At 37.1% G+C, this 24,823-nt stretch overlaps 1 protein-coding gene across 1 annotated transcript in view; it reads left to right on the top strand.

Annotated features, from left to right (window-relative positions):
- zdhhc13 (zDHHC palmitoyltransferase 13) overlaps positions 1-23,601 on the top strand; it is a 49,044-nt gene extending 25,443 nt beyond the window's left edge. The window contains exons 9-17 of the mRNA XM_073049768.1: positions 2,769-2,902; positions 5,874-5,976; positions 6,999-7,121; positions 10,113-10,175; positions 11,655-11,748; positions 13,682-13,765; positions 17,232-17,389; positions 19,860-19,954; positions 21,685-23,601. Of these exons, the coding sequence (XP_072905869.1) occupies positions 2,769-2,902; positions 5,874-5,976; positions 6,999-7,121; positions 10,113-10,175; positions 11,655-11,748; positions 13,682-13,765; positions 17,232-17,389; positions 19,860-19,954; positions 21,685-21,823 (993 nt within the window). The 3' untranslated portion in view covers positions 21,824-23,601. The remainder of the gene's footprint in view (positions 1-2,768; positions 2,903-5,873; positions 5,977-6,998; positions 7,122-10,112; positions 10,176-11,654; positions 11,749-13,681; positions 13,766-17,231; positions 17,390-19,859; positions 19,955-21,684) is intronic.
- Positions 23,602-24,823: the final 1,222 nt, after the last annotated feature.

The following is a 24,823-nucleotide window of genomic DNA, read 5'->3' as shown; positions in this document are numbered from 1 at the left end:
TTTTTGTCCACTTCTTGCATGTCACAAGTTTTTTAAAATCACCGATTCCATTTCTGTTGATCTTTTCACCTACTTCAGGGCCCTGATGCTTTCCTAAAACAAGCTGGCCAAAATTGTCTACAGAGCATCCACTGATCAATATTTAATTAAGGTTTAGCGTTGCACCACCTTTGTCTCTGCTATTGTTTTCAAAGTGATGGATCCTGTATATTTTTAACAGACTTCTTTTATCTTCAAGGATTTTGTATCCATATGTCCATTATCCCATAACTATGGTCTTCAATTTTGATGATTTTTTTTGCTAATCATAAACATTTTCAAACTTCATATGCATATTCGCAACACTGATCAACCCAGTTTGTTATTTCAATAAACTCAGTCAAGTTAGCCAATTTTGATTTCTCTTTTACGGATATACTTAGCTTAATTAATAAGCCCACATTTTTTTTCAATTAACAGTTTATTTTGTTTGTTTTTTATTGTCTCCCTACCAGCCTATTGGCCTTTCTGATACTGGGTTTATCATTCTTTCCTTTTCTTAAAATGAATATTTAGAATCTTCTGGTTCTTGGGCATGTCCTGTATCTAAGGATGAGGACTGGAAGATTGGTATTTGGTATTGGATTATTATTGTCACATGCAGCAAGATACAGTTGAAAGTTTATCTTTCATACTACGTGCAAATCATTACATGGTTCAATCAGTCAGAATAAGGTTAAACAGTAACAATGCAGAATAAAGTGTAAAAGCTATTGGAAAAACTAAATTATTAAGCGCAAGATCATAATGAGGTAGATTGTAAGGCCAAGAGTCCATCTTGAAATTCAAGAGTCTGAGACCAGAAATCTTGTAACGTAAGACCCTAAGGAGCATGAAGTGCTTTCCATCCGTCTAGTTTGACATGTGTTTCTTTTTCTTTGAATATTGCTGATCTTTATCTCTGCAGTCTATTTTTATTCTAACTTATTTTCCAACTACTTCTTTGCTGTGACATTGGCGTGCACTGAAGAAGAGGATGCTGCCTGTACCAAAATGTTGATTTGGTACCTCAATGTGATGATCGTTGAATCATTAACTGGTAGTGCCCTCCTGACAAACTTTTATTTTTTCTTTAGATTCCTTTTTAGACTTTGGGTTCCATTTTGGTCGTTCACATATGTATTATAATACTGTTTAGCTTTTGTTTGTAATTTTCTGTTCTGCTTGTATTCAATTTGATTCTCCATTTACCATAAGCCTATTTTTACCTGTTTTCACTTTCTTTCTTATAATTTTAGTCATCCAGGGAGCTCTTCCTTTGGATGAGAATCCTTCTCTTAGAATTTATCCAGCGTTGTCCAAGCAAAATATTGTACAAGGCTAAAATATGCAATAAAGAAAAATATGCTGGAAATACTGTAGTGTAGTAGGCAGACTCCACTCCAGGAATCCATGTTCAATCTTAACATCAAGTGCTGTATGTGCAGAGTTTGCACATTTCTCCCATGACTACACGTGTTTCTGCTGAGTGCTCCCATTTCGACCTGCAGATTCCCCTTAGTGTAGATAAGTTGCAAAAGAATGATTTGGAAACCTGAAGCAGGGTAGCGAAAGGGGGACTTGGGCTTATTCAATGGTTCTTCTAAGAGTTGACATAAACTTGACGGGCTAAGTGCCACCTCCTGTTTCACAGTAAGCACTGAGTGAATCAAGTACCAACAAAATTAACATTTCAGAGAATTGACTTGAACCAAAACTGCCTATGCTGTTTTCCTTTGGAGACCTCCCATTGTCTTCATGTTTTACCATTTAATCTTTGGTAATTGTTAATATCCCTTCGAGTTCATCCATTCTTTCAAGACGTATTAAGTCGCCCCTTTATTAGTTTAATCATTTAATCATTAAGCATTTAATCAGCCAATAATTTGGCAGCAGTTCAATATATTATAAGCATGCAGACGTGGTCAACTGGTTGAGTTATTGTTCAGACCACAAACCAAACATCGGAATGGAGCAGAAGTATGATCTAAGTGACTTTGACTTTGGAATGATTCTTAGTGCCAGACGGGGTGGCTTGAGTTTCTTAGAAACTGCTGATCTCTTGCTATTTTCACACACAATAGCCTCTAGAAGTTGCAGAGACTGGTACAAAAAAAAGTAAATATCCAGTGAGTGGCAGTTCTGTGGGTGAAAATGGTCAAAGGAGAATGGGCAGACTGGTTCAAGCTGACAGGAAGGTTTCAGTAACTCAAATAACCATTCATTACAACAGTGGTGTATAGAAGTGTATCTCTGAATGCACAACATATTGAACTTTGAAGTGGATGGCTACAACAAGAGAAAGCCATGGACATACATTCAGTGGCCACTATATTAAGTATGAGAGGTACCTAATAAAGTGGCCACTGAGTCTATATGTGACTCTAGATTCGTCAACGTGGTTGACTTTTAATTTCTCTAAATGAAATTACCTATAGGTTATTGAGTTAAAGGGTAGTTAAAGATAGATAATAAGTCTAGTCCGTGATGCTCAAAATCCTGTGAATAAATAAAAGAAAAATCATTGTTCCCCAATCCTTCCCACTTCCCCTACATCAGTTTTTCAGAATTAGATCCAGTGCTACATCTTCCTCTGAGTAGGAAGTTTACTGCTTAAGAAAATTCTCTTCAATCCTTAAGAGAATCCCTTCCTTTCCCTTTGTCTTTCACACTTTCATGTTCCTGGTCTAATCAAATATTGGAGTAAGAAATATAAACTAAAAATAATGATTTTGTCTTTTGATCTGCAGCTTCTCCTGTTGTTTTTGATGTCAGTGGGAGTAATATGGATGACAGGCTACATAGCAGACTTGGAATCTGACTCCTGGCTTCTGAAAGGCATATTGTTTGTTGCCACTTGGCTCATAATACAGCTTATAATAAGGTATGCACCTTTGTTTGCACATGTTATTTAACTGTCTTTTTTTTAATGGAATATAGTGCTGGTCATTCAACTTTGAAAAACACATTTACTTGAATTCGTACGAGGTAAATGATCTGTAAACTTATTGCAACAAGATTTTTATATTGGGCAGCTTGAAAAATTAATCATGGAATCTAAAAATGAAAAAGTAATCTTTCACAAAACAATTTTAATCAACCTAATATTCTCAGTTTATATATTGAAGAGCGAATCTTGTGGTTAGGGTACTCATTTTTTTCAGGGCTCTCTAGGGACTTAGCAACATAAAATTACCATTCTTCATTTACGCTTGCTAAATTGGAAGATGTCCAGCTGAGAAATCTCAGTAAAAGTTGACATGTTCTTACTGTCATGTCTTACTAATAGCTGGAATTGCACGGAGCTTGAAGTAACAAAATAATACATTGAGAATTATCAAAGAAAGTAATCTCTGAAGTCCAATAACTAATATAATATAGTGAGAAATAATGACTAAAATTGCATTTTGGGAGCTGGTAATTTTGACTGCTGCATTCAGAGGCTCTCACCTGTTTAATCTTACTGGTGTCTAAGAAGAGCAGGGTGGGCTGCCTCAAAGCCCTGCTGGACTGGTAGAACTGAGTTTACTGTGAAGAATTGTTTTGAGAGGTTGGTCATGGCTAGAATTAACTGCTGCTTAAGCAAAGACCTGGCTCCACTGCTATTTGTCTATTGCCACAACAGGTCAAGAGCTAATGCAATCTCACTGGCTTGCCACTCAGATTTGGAGCACCTGGACAGCAGCATGACGTACCTCAGACTGTTGTTTATCGACTACAGATCAGCACTCAACACCATCAGTACTGATCAGCAAGCTTCAAAGCTTGGGCTTCTGTACCTCCCTCTGCAACTGGTTTCTTGACTTCCTTATTGAGAGATCACAGTCAGTGTGGATCAGTAATAACATCTTTTCCTCGCAGACTATCAACACAGGCACACAACAAGGATGTGTGCTTAGCCACTGCTCTACTGTCTCTACATTCATGACCATGTAGCTAACTGCTGTTCAAACGGCATCTATAAATTACTCACTGTTGTTAGCGGAATTTCTGATGGTGATAAGGGTGCATACACGACTGATATAGATCAGCTGTTTGGTATCGCAATAAGAATGTTGCACTTAAAGTGAGCAAGACCAAGGAATTGATTATGGACTTCAGGAAGGGGAATTTTGGAAAGCGACACACCAGTCCTCATTGAGGGGTAGAAAGAGTGAGCAGCTTCAGATTCCTGGGCATCAACATCTCAAGAATATTCTCGGCTTAATACATTGATACAATCACCAAAGATTCACACATTTCTACAGATGTGCTGTGGAGAACATTCTGACAGGTTACATCACTAGTATAAAGGCTCCAATGCACAGAATCAGAAAAGGCTGCAGAGAGTCAGGCTGAACCAGCTCCATCATGGACACAGGTCTCCCCACCAGTGAGGACATTTTGGAAAGGCCGTGCTTCAGGAAGGTGGCATCCATCATTAAGGACCCTCAACGTCTGGGACATGCTCTCTTTTCATTCCTACCGTCACACAGGAGGTACAGTAGCCTAAAGACCCATATTCAAATTTTCCCTCTACCATCAGATTTTTGAAAGGTCATTAAATCTTTTCCTAAAATCTATTCCTCTTTTGCACTAGTTATTTAATTTATTATATATTTTTTTATTATAACTAATTGTAATTTTTAAAGTCTTGTGCTGTACTGCTATCACTTAACAACAGGCTTTATGACATGTCAGTGATAATAAATATAAACCTCAGCCTTATAGGGCTTAAAAAAAGGGTTCGCTTTGAACAATTTGTTACTCATTTCTCTCATGTACCCAGGAGAGGGCAGTGTTTACTTCACTATTTCCATCAAATTTCAGATTGGGCATTGAACCATGAGCACTACCTCACTACTTTTTTTCCCTCTCTTTTTGCACTACTTAACTTTAACATACATGTGTGTGTGTATAAATTTAAAGTTTTATTGTGTATTACTGGTGCATAACAACAAATTTCATGACATATGCCAGTGATATTAAACCTGATCCCGATTCTGATTACAGAATCGGGCAACCTTCAGAATTTTCTTTCAGAATATTTTCACTGTAGCTACTGACAGTAGAGTAAAGAGCAGTAGAATATCAATGCAGATTATAGAACATTTTCTAGACTTTCATAAGATCCAATAAATATCTACCTATATCTAGGGTTGGAGGTTTTTCTGTACACAGTAGGCTCAGCCTGTATTCTCTGGAGTTTGGAATTCTGTGGTTTCACAGGGTAAGGGAGGATGTTTCCATGGGCTGGAGAGTCAGAATAAGAAATAAATTGTTTTGAACTGAAATGAGAATTTTTTTCTCACAAAGAGTGATTCTTTGGAATTACATGCCCTTGAGGGCTGTAGTTACCCTGTTGAAGGTTGATTCAAAGCATATAGATTTCGTGATATTAAAAGGGATATGGAAATAATGCAGCCAAGATGGATGATCAGCCGTAATCTTGATGAATAGTAGAGCAGACTTGAAGGGCTAAATGGTTGACTATAGCTTTTCTTTCTAATGTTAATAAGAAAGAAAAGTCTTTCTTGAAAGTCTTTTCAAACTAAAATAATGAGTGTATGTGCAAAACCTTTACTACTTTGGCAATTCAGATGAACCACACAGAGTGGAAACCCAAATCTATGTTAACTATGCAGTTTTTTTGTGCAAGAGTAGTAATACATACCCTCAAGTTAGGAAAGGAAAATAAGCTAATTTTCCTGAAGTCTCTTTAGGCATAGCTATAAAGACCTGCTGAGGCTGGGCACGCTGGGCTGTAACATAAGTCTTGATACCTTCTTAAGGACAGAGTAAAAGACTAATGGAATAAAAATTGAGGGCAGTTGCTGTTCAGTAACTCATTGTTTGTTATTGTTTTACTTCCATAGGAGATTTTTGAGTGTGCAGACTTTTGGCTACATTCCTTTAGCATTTTTGTCAGCATCACTTTTTTGGATGGTCATCACGTGGTTCATCCGGTTCTTGCCTGATATCCTTTTATTAATCTGGGTATGGAAATAATATTCTTTATGATTTCCTACATCTGCAATCTCTCATGTTTCTATTGACAGTTGACAAATTTACCTTAGTATTCCCATAAAGTGTATTTCACAACCTTAAAATAAGGTTTTGCTTGGCCAGAAGTAGATTAATCTAATAAGATGACTGTCAGACAGGATCTCGGGTTCTGTTCTGTAATTAATTGGAATTTATCAGGGTGGCACAGTAGCACAGTGGTTAACCCATGCTTTACAATACTGGTGACCTGGGTTCAGTTCACACCACTGTTTGTAAGTTTTTCTCCCCATGACTGCATGGGTTTCCTCCGGATGCTCCAGTTTCCTCCCACAGTCTAAAAACATGCCAGTTGTTAGGTTAATTTGTCAGTGTAAATTGTCTCATGATTAGGCTTGGATTAAATCGGATTGCTGGGCAACGTGGCTCGAATGGCCAGAAGGGCCTATTCCGCGCTGTATCTCAATAAATAAATAGCCATGTGCTACCCTACATGGACTTGCTGGGTCGAATGACCTGTGAGTCAGAAAACTGTCAGCTTTCACCTTGAAGATCCACCCCACTACTGGTTTAATTTTGGACATGTTGATATAGGTAAGGAACAATAATAACTGATCACTACCCTTAAATATTTGGATTGTATAAAATATATTTGTTTGTAATGCTATCATGGATTTGACACTGAATTACACTTAAACTAAATTTAGTTTTATTCCAAAGGGATTTTATTTTCTGAACTATTTTCCACAGTCATGTTTCTGTTAGAAGAATTTGATTTATATTATCTCGATAATTTTCTATCTGCTCTCTCTGGTATGTATTTGCATGTTGTGTGGGGTTTGAAATGTCCTTTTATCAATTTTAAAAATCCCAAGTACATGAAATCCTCAGTTTACCATATGTCATCTTCCCCAGTGGAGGGTTTTACAGTCATTGTTTTCTGATTTTATATGGCATGTAAAATGTATTTTGAAATTTCCTTAACCAAGAGCTTACATTTTCCGGATTCAGTATTTCAGATTCCATTTGCTCTCAGCATAACAGGTTGTATCTATTATTTCTATAAAACCTGGACAGCAGACCCTGGATACATCAGAGCTTCAGAGGAAGATAAGAAAAAGGTAATGATACTTAATTATCTTATATTAGAAGATGTTCCTCAATAAGATTTTAAGCTTTTAATTGTGCTTTCACAATTTTCATTCTTGCATATTTTAGCTGACTTGCTTTTTGCTTTCTTTCTCACCTTAACTCCACAGAAAATGTTAGTAACTTAAATTCAAATATGAAGATCACAGCTGCTTCATTAATGTGTAATTTGCTATAAAACTAAAGGAATTGCTAAATTGCAGATGGGGAAAAACTTGTTGTTACAGTGGTACATGATTTAGGTGATGGGGGTACACCAGATAACCTGCTAATGTTGTGAAATAAGAATAGAACTGAAAATAGGCTACAGAGTTGTGGTGATATTTCTTTACAACAATGAAGCGCATATATTGGTGCAGTAAAGCTGTTATGACTTAAACCATACTGGGCATAAGCAATGTTTCCATCAGTGTCAGCTGGACTCCATTGATTACCACGTTCATATGAGTCAGGAAGTTCTCGTTTCATATATTGGCACAGAGACTAAACTAACATTTCAGCAGAGTATGATTGAAATCCTTCAATGTCAATTATGGCTTTATTTGGATGAGATGCTGTACTGAAGGCCATCTGTTTGTTCATTTGGATGCCAGAATTGCAGTGGTGTCATTTCAGAGAAAAGCAGGTGAATTATGCCTTGTGTTCTGTCCAGATTTTATTAATTAATTGAATATATGAACATTGAAGTTCAGAGTACAAGCAGACTACTTAGCTCCTCTGAGTCTGCTAATGAGATCATTCATTGTTGCTTGCAAACTGATTTCTACATTCACATCTACTGCAGTAACTCTTCACCTTATGGTTATCAAGAATGCATCTATTTCTGCCCATGTATCTGCTCTTCCTCAAAGAGTTGTAGAAATCTTCTGAGAATTGACAACTCAGAGTATTTTGCCTCATCGTCTTAAATGAATAAGCTTTTATTTTTAAGCATTTCAGCCCTCTTTCTAGACTTTCCTACAAGATGAAGCTCCTTTCCTAGAGTACATTATCAAGATTTTAAAGCTCATTTTCTATTTCAGTCAAGTTGTCTTTCACTTTCTGACCACCAGTGGACCGAAACCTGGTCTATTATGTTCTCACAAGTCACCATGTCCTTTTCAGGTATTAATCTTGGAAACACTCTCTGATCTGCTTACAACGTATTCAGAACCATCCTTAAATAACAATAATACTCTGTATAGCCAAGACATCATCTCTCTACTTTTGCATTTCATTCACTTAGCAATAAGTTCAAGTTCAAGTCACTTTTTGTTATCATTTTGACCATAACTGCTGGCACAGTACACAGTAAAAACAAGACATCGTTTTTCAGGACCATGGTGTTACATGACACAGTACAAAAACTACACTGAACTACATAAAACAACACAAAAAACTACACTAGACTACAGACCTACCCAGGACTGCATAAAGTGCACAAAACAGTGCAGGCATTACAATAAATAATAAACAAGACAATAGGCACAGTAGAGGGCAGTAAGTTGGTGTCAGTCCGGACTCTGGGTATTGAGGAGTCTGATGGCTTGGGGGAAGAAACTGTTACATAGTCTGGTTGTAAGAGTCCAAATGCTTCAGTGCCTTTTCCCAGATGGCAGGAGGGAGAAGAGTTTGTATGAGGGGTGTGCGAGGTCCTTCATAATGCTGTTTGCTTTGCGGATGTAGCGTGTGGTGTAAATGTCTGTAATGGCGGGAAGAGAGACCCCGATGATCTTCTCAGCTGACCTCACTATCCGCTGCAGGGTCTTGCTATCCGGGATGGTGCAGTTTCCGAACCAGGCAGTGATGCAACTGCTCAGGATGTTCTCAACACAACCCCTGTAGAAAGTGGTGAGGATGGGGGGGGGGGGTGGGGGGGTGGGAGATGGTCTTTCCTCAGCCTTCGCAGAAAGTAGAGACTCTGCTGGGCTTTCTTTGCTATGGAGCTGGTGTTGAGGGACTAGGAGAGATTTTATGCCAGGTGAACACCAAGAAATTTGGTGCTCTTAACGATCTCTACCGAGGAGCCATCGATGTTCAGCGGAGAGTGGTGGCTCCATGCTGTCCTGATGTCCACAACCATCTCTTTTGTCTTGTTCACATTCAGAGACAGGTTGTTGGCTCTGCACCAGTCTGTTAGCCACTGCACCTCCTCTCTGTATGCAGACTCATCATTCTTGCACGGTCGTGCAATGTGCGTTTTCTTTATTACCTGCTGTATCTGAATACTGGTCTTTTGGATTTAGGCATTTCCACATACAGATACCTTTGCATCTCAGAGCTCTGCAATCTTTCATCAGTTAAATAATATACTTTTTTATTATGTTTATTATGTTTTTCTTGTCCAATGGACAGTTCAACATTTCCTGGAATTTACCAGATCTTTGACCACTTGTTTAGCCTATCTAAGTCCTGTTCTATGTAGTTTCTTTATTCTCTACACAACTTGCAATTTTTCATGTCACCAGCAAGTACTGCATCAATATTTTTGACTTTGTCGAAAGCATTTATGCAATTCCTAAGGAGTTTAGGCCCCACAGAAATCCCTAAGGCACACTAGTCTTTACATGTTGTCAACAGAAGATGACTTATTTATGCTCATTCTGTGTCATTTTGGCTATAATGTCTTTGATCCATCCAGTTTGTTGCAACCTACACCGTAAGCATTTATTTTTTGTAATTTTGATAAGGCATCAACATAAAATCATACCATCCAATTATTAGCAAGGTGCTGTATGACCCCTTGTTATGAGTTAATTGTCCATTGCATTTTGCTGCATTATAAAATTTCAGAAAGTACCTCAGATTGTATGATATCCTGAAAGTGATATGAAAGATGCTAACCTGTATATCTCAATCATTCTGCTTGAAAGTGTTCTTCATCTTTTTGGTATGCTATGTCAGGTGAAGCAATGCAAATTAAAATAGCTTGGAGGTTAATTGTATAACAATGATCTTTGAAATCTATTAAATCTATTTTCCAGACTGTTATATCACTTGCAGAAGCTGATTGCTTGGACCCAAGGATCTTCTGCACTATGTGTCTTGTAAGTGAATATTATTGTTTATACTGTTGAAACACTGTCCATTCTTCAATAGAATTAACTTGCCAAGCTTAATGGCAATTTTATAATTATAGCTGAAATACTAATATTGTGTGACATATGCTTTGTTTTTACTAATTAACTTACTGTACATCAAATATTTTGTCATTTTTGCTTTATACTATATTAGTTTACAGTTGAGTTGCTTTTCTTCCCTCCACCCACCTCTCCCACTGGATTTTTCTTTCATTCCAACCTTCTCTTCCCTGACCCAGACCCATTCCCTTTCTGCTTGCATGGCTGCACCTCACAAGCACTTTTAAAATTTTGAAGCAGTGTGTTATTTGTCAAAACATTTATTTGACCACCCATTGTTATTTCTCCCATGATCACTGCTAAAGGTAATTCATTGGTGAACATTCCTGCAAAAATAAATTGAGCTGTTACAATATGACTATCTGATATGGTCATATTGGCTCAAAGTTTAATAGGTACATTTTTCACCATATTGAAACATAGTAAAAGACAATGTTTTATTGAAATTTCATCATCTTCAGAAAACAAAATCTCTGTATCCATAAACTAAGTTTAATTTATTGAAAGTGGAAATTAAGTGTTAGTGTAAGGTAAGTCTCTTTCAAGGAACAAAGATAAGCCAAATAATGAATGGATAATTTATAGTACATACTCGTTGCAGGAGTATCCCAATCAGCCTTTGTCATAACTCATCTTTCACCACGTGCCACTTCCCTGAACTAATCCTTACCCTTTGATTCCTTTTATATTCAGACACGTGAAGAAAAATGCAATATTGATTTGCTTAATCCTCAGAATCACTACCGACTGAGTATATGGCTAGTTACCAAGTTAACTTTAAAGCTAAGAGTAATTTTCTTTCTTTAAAAAAACTCTTGCCAGCTGAAGTGTCAATATGTCTTCAGAGATATTCAGTTGAATTGCTGACATGCTTGGTCAACAGCAACTACTGCTGTGAGAACAAATCGTAATTTTCAAATGTAGGACTCAACTAATAACCCACAAATGGTTCTAATAGCCTTCTGCTATGATTATCTTCAAAATTCCACAGCTGCTGTAGTTTTTACCTTGCTCACAAAGAAGCTAGTCTTCAATAACACACAATGTAAATTGATTATTGATCTTTGAGAAATTTATATGAGAGAGCTTTGAGACAACTACAGCAGTAGATAATGCAAAATATCGACTATTCATTTCCCTCCACAGATGCTGCCTGATCCACTGAGTTTTGTTGCTCCAGGTTCCAATATCTGCAGTCTCATGCGTCTATGGGATTAAATATTGATTGTCGTAGCGTCTTTCTAGTTCTCAATTCTTTAAAAATATATATGTGAATGTATTACTTTATTGCAGCTGTGATCCTCTTGTCTCCCTTGAAGCCATTTATGATGGCTGTTGAACATTCTGAATATGGATAATTTTTTCAAATTAATTACAATATTCCAGGTGCGCAAACCTCTCCGATCTAAACACTGTCCCGTTTGTGACCGTTGTGTAGCCAAGTTTGATCATCATTGTGTATGGATTTCACGTTGTATTGGTGAGTCATCTTTTGTTGCAAGGCAGTCTCAATATATAAACAATCGGACTTCTGAATTGCGGTAGTTTTGGAACTAGTTTAAACTAAACCTGCCAAATTAGCTCTCAACAAGAAATCAGTATTGAGGTACTGCAAATTTCATTGTCTGTGAATGAATAAATAAAGTTATGCTTACAAGATGATGTTTCCATTAAGTGGTCTTGTATTAATGCTAGTAATATTAAGGTTGGGGCAGATCAATCTTGTTTCTCTAGCTGCTCTTATTCCTGTATGAGGGCTGCTTAATGGTAACTATTGCACTTCTACAGGTATCTCCAAATGGTCTGCTTTCTTTGTTTTTGCTAATTTGATATGGTTTCTTTATAATAAAGTGGTGCTTCTGTATAAGAATGCATGGTTGGCAAATCATTTGCCAGAGTGTTTACCTTTATTCTACTCTTTGTAAAGCATGAGTAATGGTTTTATGTTGTGTGGTTTATATGATATCGAATATTTTTTTTCTATTTTTTTTCTTCTCACTGATGATGCCAATTTCACACCTTCCTTTTGTAATCTTCAGTAGAGGGTTTGAGTGGATACAATGCTGAAATTGTATGTAGCACCGCTGAAGCTTTTTTTTATCAGCATACATCAAGGCCAAGACTACCCTATAGCTAGGTTTCTTGTTGGTTCCTACAAAACTCAACAAAGATTGTCCATTGTCTTGCGGATGGAGCCTTGTAACATATACTCAGTGGCCATTTTGTTAGGTTCACCTGTACACCTACTGCTTAATACAAATATCTAATCAGCCAATCATGTGGCAGCAACTCAATGCTTAAAAGCATGTAGACGTGGTCAAGAGGTTCATTCGTTGTTCAGACCAAACATCAGAATGAGGAAAAACTGATCTTAGTGACTTTGATCGTGGAATAATTGTTGGTGCTGGATGGGATTGTTTAAGTACCTTAGAAATTGCTGATCTGGGATTCTTGCACACAACATTTTCTAGAATTTACAGAGAATGGGGGGGGAAAACAAAAAAAAAATCGGAGTGGTAGCTGTGTGGAAGAAAATGCCTTGTTAATGAGAGTGGTCATTGCAGAATGGTCGGATTGGTTGAAACTGACAGGAGATACTAACGCAAATAGTCATGCATTACAACAGCGGTGTGCAGAAGAGCATCTCTGAATGCACAACACATTGAAACTTGAAGTGGCTGGGCTACACAACAGAAGACCACATTGAGTTCCACTTCTGTACCGAACAAAGTGACCACCGAGTGTAGTTTGATTGCAATGTATTTTAAATGTTAGAGAGATTTAATTAAGAGTAATCAAGATTACTATGTATTGTTTGATATTTACTCTTAGGATTACTCTTAGGATAGTTACTCTTAGGATTTATTTTATTTACAGCTATTGTATTGCAACCATCTTATATGCTTCCCACTATTATTGGTCCAGGGGTTTTTTAGTTGTAGAATGATAGCTGTACTGTTATAAAGTAAAATTCCATCTGCTTACTCACTTTCCCTGATCAAGGTTTATCTAAAGTCTTACAGTAAAATCGAACTAATTTCAATACTATCAAGGCCATATGGTCCTTTTGGTTGTGGAGTACTTCAATTTTCTGTTTTTGACCATTTTATTTTTTTCTTTAATACAGGTTAATAAAGGTTTTTTGCAATTTAATTAGTAACGTGAATCTGTTTATTTTGATAATTGTAGCATTTATTTTTAATTTTATTTTTTGCCATTTTGGAGCAGATGTTTTGCCTCATAATAACAGTATATAATATTTCTACACACAATATTAAAGTTTGTAAAATAAAAAAACATTGTAATTGTTAAGATATATTTAACCACAGTCTCAAAGGAAAAGAATGTAGTGAGAAATAATACCAAATCTTAACAACCATTTCCTTTGTCACATGTTTTTATTTTGAAAACAGGTGCTTGGAATCAGCGATATTTTGTTAGCTTCCTGTTTTTCGTGTTCACAGTACTTCTCTGGATGAGCTATGGAACGATTGTGTGTAAGTGGCCTTTTTCCAGAGTCTTATTAATTGCCTTTCAAAAGCACACCTGTTATTTTAAATAAAATTGAATTATATTCCCTTTCAAGTGAACGTGTCAGTTGCTTGAAGCACAAATCTTAATGATATAATTTGTGCAAGGTTGATTTTCTTCTTATTGAAACAGTGTCAGCTATAAACCCTTCTCGGGCTTCCAGCCAGGTCCAGATATCGATCTTAGCGAACGTTTCGATGACAAACTCTGCCATCTTCATCAGGGATGATGTCTAGGCCTGTATAGTCTGGTGTATATATACTCAACTCCGGTTGTCTGTCCCTCCTAATTGGTAGGTCCTCAACCGGTCAGGTTTCAGCTGTCCTGCCTTGTTTAAAATTGGATTCCAGTTCTTACGTAGAGTGAGACCTCTGTTGAAATTCTTAAACTCTAATCTTATTTCAAGTGTCAGAGTTTTATCCATTTGGGTTACCTGGAGAAATTGGTTGTTGCAGAACATTGCATACACAATGACCACAGGATTGACTTCGGCACAAAACTGCTGTGCTGTGCCAGTGGTTTTTGGGACTGCCCAGTGAAGGAAGCCATTGAAATAAGACTAGAGAATAAAAATTTCAACAAAGAACTGGAATATGATTTTAAACAAGGCAGGACAGTGAAAACCTGATTCATTGAGGACTAACCAATCAGGAGGGATGGATGACGAGAGTTGAGCATATATACCACCGGACTAGACGAGCTTAGGCATCATCCCTGATGAAGATGGTGGAGTTTGTCATTGAAACAGTGGTTAAAATCGATACCTGGACTCGGATGGAAGCCCGAGAAGAGTTTATATGTCATATACACTGGGAAAGCACTATATTCTTTTTCAATACTTGGGTGATAGTAAACTATCTGCAGTATGGTCTGGGCATTATCTCTACAAATGAGACAAGTGCCCCCTCACCACTATTCAAGGCCCCAAACAGGTTGACGCAACACTTTACCTTAAGTCTTTGGGATTGTCAAATATATCCAGAACTCCTCTGTATCGATGAGATCCAATGTCAATTGGGGGATGCTTTGTCTAGCACATTAACTCTGTCAGCAACAGGTAGGATTTACCAGTGGCCGCCTGTTTTAGTTCTGCTTCCTATTTCTATTCTGACATGTCAGTCCATGGCCTTCTCTATTACCTCAATGAGGCCACTCTCAGGTTGGAGGAGCAACACCTCATATTCCGTCTGGGTAGCCTCCAACCTGATGATGTTAATTTCTCAAACTTGCAGTAATTTCTCTTCCCTCCACCTCTTTTTCCAATCCACATTCTGGCTCCGTTCTTAACTATTCTCCTCACCTGCCAATCACCTCTCCCTGGTGCTGCTCCTCTCCCTTTTTCCTATGGTTCACTCTCCTCTCCTATCAAATTCCTCCTTCAGCCTTTTAATTTTATCCACCTATCACGTCCCAACATCTCACTCTTCTCCCATCCTTCCCCTCCACCTTCATATTTTGGTTTCTTCCCCCTTCCTTTCCAGTCCTGATGAAGGGTTTTGCCTGGAAATGTTGACTGTTTATTCTTCTCTGTAGATGTGGCCTGATCTGCTGAGTTCCTCCACCATTTTGTATGTGTTCCTCTGAAATGTTTTTTGATCCAATTCAAGAAGAGCATATTTCCCTTGTCCTACATTGGCACCTTCTGTCTACAAGATTTGCAATGGCTTTTGAGGGCTAATTGGATGCATATTCTTCAGGGAATGAATAGAAAAGTTAATAATATTGGAGTGGATACCTATCGGACACCTTTTTATCTGTATGAACCTTAATAATAATTCTTTGAGTATATTTTTAATTAATTTATTTCCTAAAGGTGGCTTATAAAGAACCTCTTAGGTTACTTGGCTCTTGTAAATTGCCTCTAGTGTAAGTGGGTGTAGGAAATTAGGAGAGAACTGATGAGCATGTGAGGGAATGGGAGATAAGTGGGTGTATTAAATTGATGGATGTGCTTTGAAAACTAGAATTAATAGACTAAATGGCTACCTCCTGTGAAATAAAGAAGTACAATGTGGAGAAGTTACTGCAGTGGCACAACTGCTTAGTATGATTTCTTATTGTATTTCACTGCTTTAAGTTAACTGTTAGATTATTAATCAGTTGAATATTTGGTCAGTTTTTGGGTGCCATGGTAGTATAGTGGTTAGCTTGTTGCTATTACAGCTCAAGGCTTCCGAATTCAGTCTCGGCATCCTCTATAAGGAGTCTCTGTAAATCCTCCCTGTGGAATGCACAGGGTTTCTCTGGGTCCTCCAGTTTCCTCCCAGAGTCAAAAGACATACCAGTTAATAGGTTAATTAGTCATTATAAATTGTCCCATGATTAGGTTAGGATTAAATTGGAATTGTTGGGGGATGCTGCCCAGTGCAGCTCAAAGAGCTCAAAAGTCTTATTCCGTGCTGTATCTAAATAAAATAAATAATTACATGAGATCATCTGATCAAAAGAATATCTGAAAGTGAGAGTATATGGTACAGCTGCCATAAGGTTTCTCAAACCTGCTTTGTCATTTAGGATTATGGTTGAATATCAAATTCAATGCCAATATACTATGCTTTTCACATATCCTTCTTTTCCTTTCTTTCACAAATATTGACGGTTGGAGAATTCGAATAATTCACAACCCTCGAGTGAAATTTTTCCTTTTTCCTTAACCCCAGTCCTGGGTTCTCCAGTAAGAGGGAACGGTGGCTCATCATGTTGTTTGCCTCAATAGCATTAGTACTCTAAGCTATCCAACTAGATTTTGAGATCCTAACTGCTAGTAAGTTTTCAAAAAAAAGTTTCAAATAAATAATTGTATCCAGAGATACCGGCCACATGACAGACGCACTGCCACCTGGCTGGTCGGAGGACACACCACATGCCAATCAACATTTGGTCCCTCCCAACTAATCAATGCACACCTAAATTATTGGTCACCTTAATTGGAATATCTCACCCAGCCCCATGCTATAAAAGGTGAGACATGTGCCTGGCTTGGTCTCTCTTACAGACCACCTCATTGAAGGTAAGTGCATTGATTTATGTTTAGGAAGGTTTATCGTTGGTCCTGGTAAGGGAGCCGCAGCTATCCAAGGTCAAGGGGGATAGCTGTCGTAGTGCCTTTCCCTTGTTCTTTGTATGTGTAACTGTACCCTGTCCCCACACCTCTTTCTGTGTATTGTACAGCCGACCCGACTTCCCCTTGTAAATAAATTCCTTATTATTAAGACTGTGTGTGTCCAGGCCTCTACTGTTGAGACTCAAAGAACCAGTTATTTTCCATCACAACAATAATGCACAATTTAAATTTAAGCACAGTCAGTATAGTGATTAGTCTGGTGAACGAGTCATTCGATTTGCATTATTGCATTCAGGAATGTTGGGTATGATGAGTGCATGTATTGCAAGCGTTCTAGAAAGTAACCCTGTTATTTCACATGATTACAGATTGGTCCTCACATTGTGTAACCAGCTATGAAAAGGATGGATTATGGATACTTCTGATCCAAATTATTTCATGTTCTCCATGGATAGTTTGGATATTTCTGCTAGTGATATTCCATTCCTCATGGGTCATATTTCTGCTATTTAACCAGCTCTATCAGGTAAACAATAATTACCAATTATCTGTGGAATTTAATTAGTGCTGTGCCAAAGATGCAATAAGTGTCCCTTATCACAATACAAAATGGTGGCACACTTTACTGAGACACCTGGTAAAAATGAGGAAAGTTGCCCAGTTTATATACTGTGTCGAAATTTGAGAATTCTTAACATTTTAGCACTAATATACATTTTACATATTTATGTAAGTAGCCCATTGCTACCTTTTGCTTTTCTTAAAGGACCCTTAAACTGCAATTGTGTCATGAATCACCCTCAGTTACTGCTACGTGGCAGCTAAATGTAATAAGGTGACACAAGACTACATGTGCTGGAAATCTGGAGCAACACACAAAGTTGGTACTTGTGTGTTTAATACATGAGTTCCCGAAACACCTTTGTTCGTTGCACGAATACAATTTAATGAGGTTGACAGTGGGTTAAGCATTTGTGCAGTAATTATAACAGAAGGTCAAGTGTGACAAATAATCTGTGCAGTTAGTGACTTAACTGATAGCTACAGGCAGTAGGGTATATAGCTGGTATGAAAATTCATATTTGGTATTGGTTTATTATTGTCACATATATCAAGATACAGATCCAGAATGGCAAAGCTTTTCTTGCATGCTTTTCATACAGATAAAATCATTCCAAAATGCATTGAGCTAGAATAAAGTGTAAAATTACCAAAAAAGTGCAGTGCAGGTAAACAAGATCAATATCATAATGATACAGATTGTGAGGCCAAAGAGTCCATCTTTTGTCCGTTCAAGAGTTGATAACCAACCGTGGGAGAGAAGTTTTCCTTGAGCCTAGCGATACATGTTTTCAGGCTTTTGTATTTTTTGTCTGGTGAGAGAGGGAAGAGAGAGAATGTCTGGGCTAGGTGGAGTCTTTGATTATATTGGCTGCTTTACTGAGGCAGTGAGAAGTGCAGAATGAGTCTTCAAGGGTGGTCAAAGTCAGCAAGCCTAAAACGTTTGGCAGAGTATCAACTCTATAGGAAGAGGTTGGTGGTTGCCAGTAGCTTCAGTTTGTCTTTTAAGCATAAGAACATTTTGAAATTATATTTATCTGAAATTTCACCTTTCAATGTCCAATAAATATTGGCATAGGATATCATGTGAAGATAAACATCCCATGTCAGTTTGTTTATTAGGAACACTTAGATTCCTTGATTAATACAGTTAACAATTTGTAACAATTCACTTTGAGTTTCTTGTCATCTCTGCTTTCTAGGAATTAGCCTGTGCATTAAGTTTGAATAGAAAAATAAAAGTATCAATTTATTTATCCACTGTTGTGCATTATTAGCCATAAGCTTGGTTTGTCAAATTTAAAACCTAGAAAAATTAATAGCAGATTTTCAGCATGACTTCTTGCAATCATGAGTAAAGTACACTGTTCCTGTACAAATCAGCTTACTGTATTTAAATGAGCATTTAAAATTATTTTCCCCAGCCCAATTGCATTGGTCTTATACAGTAGATAGGGTTTGTCAAACTATTCTTGAATTCAAAATCTGAAGGCATGAACTCTAACTTGTATCTGGTCAGAGATGAAGAGACACGCATTAAAAACCAAACCTTAACTCAGTTTATAGCTGTTGAAATTCTCATTTCAGCGATTGGAGCAGTGCAGTGAATTGACACTACTTCTCACCCAAAAAGCTTCTTGCACAGTATTTTATAAAATTCTAAAATAGATTGAAATACAGTTTCACACTTCACTATCCTGGTATTTTCTCACGCAGCTAGTACTCCAAACATGTACTTCAGTTTAATTTGTAATCTTAATTTGGATCTAGCATAAAAAATTCTGAAATGTAAACATTGTTTTTACAGTAATCACAGTCTGCTTCAAGTATATTTTGTTGAAATGGTGTAACTACAGATTGAGGCTTTTGTTAACTTAAACAAATCTGCACTTACAAGGTGTATCACATTCACAAAAGCATCCTGAAAGTAACAAGGGGAAGATATTATGCTTTTAGCTTAATAGTTGAAATGGCAGAACATTTTTAAAATTTATCCTCTCTTTCATAGAATATTCTGTATCATTTATACATTTTGTGTGTATTTAATTTTTGTGCACTCTAGTCTGCTGAGTTATCGTGCAACTACATCAGGGAAGCCCCCTTTGAAAAGTAGTTTTTTAAAGTAAGCACATGTTTTGAGTGAGTTAAGTGTGTAGGATTCTGTCAAAGCTCACTAAATCTTGACATAATTCTTGTGATCTGGCTCTTTTGGCAGTATTAGTGCATGCCCTTTGGCTGGCAAGACAATTAAGTAGCAGGATTAAGATTGGGTTCACTGTATAAAGCATCGTATAATGCAATGTGACAGCATGAGCTGCTGAATCACAAAACTTAGACATTTCATGGTCAATTATTATTTTGATATACTTTTAAAAATGGGGGTTCAGATGAGGAAAATAAAGTTTGTGACAGTTTAAAACTTTTTTTAAATTTAGACTTTGTATTTGGGTCTAACAACCAATGAACGGCTCAGTTTGACCAAACGTGCACATTCTGGACATATTCTTGGAATTCAGCAAAATCCATTCAAGTAAGTATATCAGTGATTTGGATGAGAATGTACAAGGTATGCTTAGGTTTGCAGATGACACCTAAAGTAGGTGGTCGTGTGGATGGTGATGATGGTTATCAGACACTACTGAGAGATCTTGATAGCTGGGTAGTTGGGCGGAGGAATGGAAAGAGAAGTTTAATTTGGATAAGAATGAAGTGTTGCATTTTGGGAAGAGTAATAAGGGTAGAACTTTCACAGTGAACAGCAGGGCCCTGGGACTTTTTGTAGAACAGAGAGATCTAGGGATAAAAGTATATGGTTCCTTAAAAGTGGCAACACAGGTAAGCAGTAGTGGCAAAGACTTTTGGCATGTTGGTCATCATCATTCAAGGCATTGAGTACAAATATTGGGATGTTAAGTTAGAGTTGCACAAGAAGACATTTATGAGAGCACATTTGAAATATTTTGTTCAATTTTGGCCACACAGCTATAGGAAAGATACCATTCAGCTGAGAAAAGTGCAGAAAAGATTTACAACAATGTTGTTGGTAGGATTCATGGACCTGAGTTGTGGAGAGAAGTTAAGGAGGGTGGGACTTTATTTATTGGAGCTTAGGAGAATGAAAGAGGAAATAGAGACGTATAAAGTCTTGAGAGGTAGAGATTGGGTGAATGTGTATAGTTTTTTTTCCCAGCATTAGGGAAATCAAAAATTAGAGGACATAGCTTTACAGTGAGAGGAGAGAGATTTAATAGGAACCTGTGGAATAGCTTACACACCCAGGATTTAGGATATATCGCAACTAGCTTTGGCTACTTGTGTAAGTCTTGGAACTGAGGTTTAATAGCTTGTGCTAGAGAACAAAATACTTCCATGGATATGCTCATTATATCAACTTTCCAATGTTGAATCAATTTGCTTGCTTATCACTTGTTTCAAGAATACAGGATGTTTACACCTCTTAATATTGGCCTTAGAAAATCGATAGAGTTGCCATAAAATCTACAGAAACTGCCCTTGAAGTGACAGAGTCCCAGGATTTCTGCACAAAGAGTAATCCATCATTTTTATCTCTGACCAGCAATTATTGTAATCAAAAACGTGTACCACCACAGCCAAAATAAAAGACAATAGCAGCTACACCAGAGAATTATGCATTGTGCATGAGGATAATAAAATGTTATTATTGCAGCAAAGTTGTGGCTCTCAGTCCAGTGCAGCATATGCTGAAAAGGGTACAGAATAAGCTGTTAAATTAGGGCTGTCAATTATTTATTTCAAAAATATGATTAGTGTAACAACCGTTTATTATGTTAAATTGTTTGGCATGTTAATCTAAAACCAACATTTAGAAAATTGTTTTAACTGTTCCTATGGGCTTTCAGCCTGGTGGATTGGCTTAGTCCTCAGAGGGTATCCAATGATCAAGATTAGCTGTGAAAGGAGGTGCCTGGTATTGAGGTTGCTGGGACACCATCTTCCACTGTCAAGCCTCATCATTGGACACCAGGCAACCACTAATATTGTGACAGGTAGAGAGACCTCTTTGCTAGTGCCACTTGCTTAGCCTGTTCCAGTGTTCAGCTGCAGGTGAGGGCATGACTTCATGAAATATGTGCGTGTTTTGTGATGAGGTTCTGTTGCTGATACATCCACTATTGCTTCAGTAGAGCCATGTTGTTTGTGGAACATACGAGGGGATGTATTATGCTTCTTATCAAATCTTAGTTTGTAATTGAAAATTGTGTTATGTATTTATTGCAGTCATGGCTGTTTCCAGAACTTAGTGGACTTCTTCCAATGCCGCTGTTTTGGTCTGCTCAAGCCAAGCAAAATTGACTGGAGTCAGCAGTACACAATGGGCTTTGACCAACCAAGGACAAATGAGTTTCAGTTTGTATGAGAAGTGTATGGGGGACAATTGTAATAATTTTTTATGTATAGATTTCTCGTTTGTGACAGAAGATGAAAGAGTTGGCAGATGGTTCTTATTGGTTGTATAATTCATGTGCATCTCAGTTGATGTGATTTCAGTAATTTAAATTGTGACTTTTGTTTTAAATTGTTTAAGTCATGTTCAACTTCATTAAGTAATGGGGTACTAGTCCAAAGAAAGTAATATTTTGGAGACAAAATACAGTCAAATATTTGTGAAATAAGATTAAAATCAAATTGATATTATAAATTATATTAAATTGTACACTTAACAAAATATGTATTTTTACAATGATTACTTGTTTAAAAAAATAATTGCTTTTATTTCAAAAATCCGTTGTCGTCTATAAGTTAGCTCTGGTCTTTTTGTTACATTCTCTCTTGTCTCCAACTGTACCAACACTTGCACAATCTCATTTGGTTGTATAGGGATATTTATTGTAACCAAAAACTGAGGAAAATGCTGTTCCCTTGTCTTTATCCAGACTTGCTTTCAGCAAGTAAACCTCTAATAGCACAGTTGATTCTGGAAATCTGAAATTAAAAACGAAGTGTTCAGTTCTAAAAGTAGGAAGTTTCTGAGAAGACAATGAATTTTGCTTTCCAGACCCGTGTCCTAAGACAGGAAAAAGTAATTGACCTGAAACATTAACTCTTTGTTTCTCACAGATGGAGCTTTAATCTAGAGGTGTGCATGGAAAATCCTAACATCTAAAGTAAGCTAATCCACATCATGAAGTTACTTACACAGTAGTGGTTCCTGTCTCATTTATTTAGACAAAGGAACTGTAAATTTACAGACGTCATTATATTTGCTTCAAAGTACCACATTTAAATTTGCTTGGAACTCTATTTTGCTTCATCTTTTACATATTCAACCATAGAAAGAAGATGAAGTATAGGCATTTGGCTATTTATAATATCAAGCATATGGATACATATAACACCAAGCATTTGTGTTTCTCATCCTAATGCTTATTTATTTTAATAAACTTTAAGGGGGAATACTAAAGACAATAAAGAAATATGGTCATTAAAGTTCAGTTAAACAATTTCAATTTCCCCCTGTATATTGTGTTAGAGGTTTTATTTTTAACAGACCTGGGTAATAGAGCAAAACTTAACATGAGATGAGATAGCATTTGCCATGTTAAGGCTAAATGGCTAAAAGCTTGGACAAAAACAGTGTTTTTAAGAAACTTCTTAAATCACGGAGAGAGGTTTGATAACTTTTGGTAATTCTCGTCTTTGGGATCTAGACATTTGGAGGCATGAGTGATTGAACTCACAGTGTACAAGAATTCAGACCAAGAGGAACAGTAAACTCCTAAAGGCTCAAATTCTGCAGAAGTCAAACTTAACATGTAAAGATGAAGAAAGGAAATGTCTGAGATGAAATGTCTGAAAGTGGCTTTTCTAGTATAACAGAGCAGTTAACCAAGTCCATTGGTATAATCAAGCATGATGCATCATAAATTTGTAGATGATCAATGAATTGCTGTCTACAAAGACTTAATACAGCCAGCTACTGACTGCATTTCAAGGATACAAAAGCTATTCTCAGCAATTTTATATATTCGCTGAAAATCTGAGATGCTGTGAAATGAGTCCTCATGAACTTTTAAGTCATACAAAAAGTTTTGTCAATTAAAATGAGTGACATGTATATATAGTTGACTTTAGAATGCTTCATACTTTGTATTTTTATGCAACAGGTCTCAAAACAGTAAAACTTTGAAACAAAAATGTTAATTGGCTGCAGTGATGTAACCTTTGCTAATCAAGGGTTGAAACTACAGTGGTGGCCTGAACCTTCATTTGCACTGTTGGCCTGAGCGTACAATTGCACTGCTTTTGAGCAAATTCCTAAAACAAGAAGGCAACAAATTAAACTTCTGATTCATGGAGTAATCACACAAGCCGAGAAGCAATGTGTTAGGCTCTCAGACCCAAGCTGGTCCAATGAAGTGAACAAATCAGCTGAGGCAGGATTGTGAAGATCAGGAAGAAATGGAAAGAGTTAAGAGATGCAGTGAGGGCAGGTGGGTGGGGGGAATAGAGGACTGCAGATGCTCAGTTTTGAGTAACAGTATGTTTGTCATCTCCTTGCCATCAACCTTGTTCCCTCAAAGTAGGCGTAAATGTTATTTATCATTCTAAAACGTGATTTTTTTGTTAACTTCTACGTCACTTAATAAATTGAAATAGGAAACCTTGAGCCACACAGTAGTTCACCTCAGAGAATCGCAACCTGCATCTCCAGAGAACCAGGTTCAATCTGACTTCTGGTACTGCCTGTGTGGAATTTGCATCTTCTCCCTCAGACCATGTTCCCTACATATGCTGTACTTTCCCAAAGATGCGAGTTAATGGGCTAACTGGCAATTGGAAATTGCTCTTATTTTTAGCAGAGTGGGAGAATCTGAGGAAAGTTTATTCGAATGTGCGCAGAATGAAAAGTTGATTGATGTAATTGTGTGGTTCATGATTGAGGATCTAATGGTCCAAAGGGCCTGTTTCCATGCTGTTTACCTCTATTTAATTAATGGTTTAATGGTGACTATGTCCACATTTATTCAAAAGACATACTGATTTGATTTTGCTGCAAAATGAAGGAAGATATCTCATCAGATTTATTCCATCTTTCAATGGCATCAAGTTGTGTGATCCAAGTCCCTTATAGCACAATATCCTATAATACCATCAATGGAAGTATTAGACCCAGCATTGAGAAAATAGTTTGTCAAAGTGTGTTTCCTGAACCTTCCTGAAAGTCAGTCTCTGATTTTCAGACTATTTTTTTCCTAGCCCTTCCAACCAGCTGAAATAATTTTAATATTTTTAAATCGTTAGTTGATCACCAATTTTTTTTACATTAATCTTGTATTATCCTGCCCAGGTATTCTGTTGACTAGTGATCGTTTTTTTTATATCTCTTTCAAATGTTTAGTACCTTATGGATCTGCTA

The sequence above is a fragment of the Hemitrygon akajei genome, chromosome 6 (genome assembly GCF_048418815.1).
Source record: "Hemitrygon akajei chromosome 6, sHemAka1.3, whole genome shotgun sequence".
NCBI lineage: Eukaryota > Metazoa > Chordata > Chondrichthyes > Myliobatiformes > Dasyatidae > Hemitrygon > Hemitrygon akajei.
Note: the sequence above shows the minus strand (reverse complement) of the source record. Positions and strands in the feature narration are given on the sequence as shown.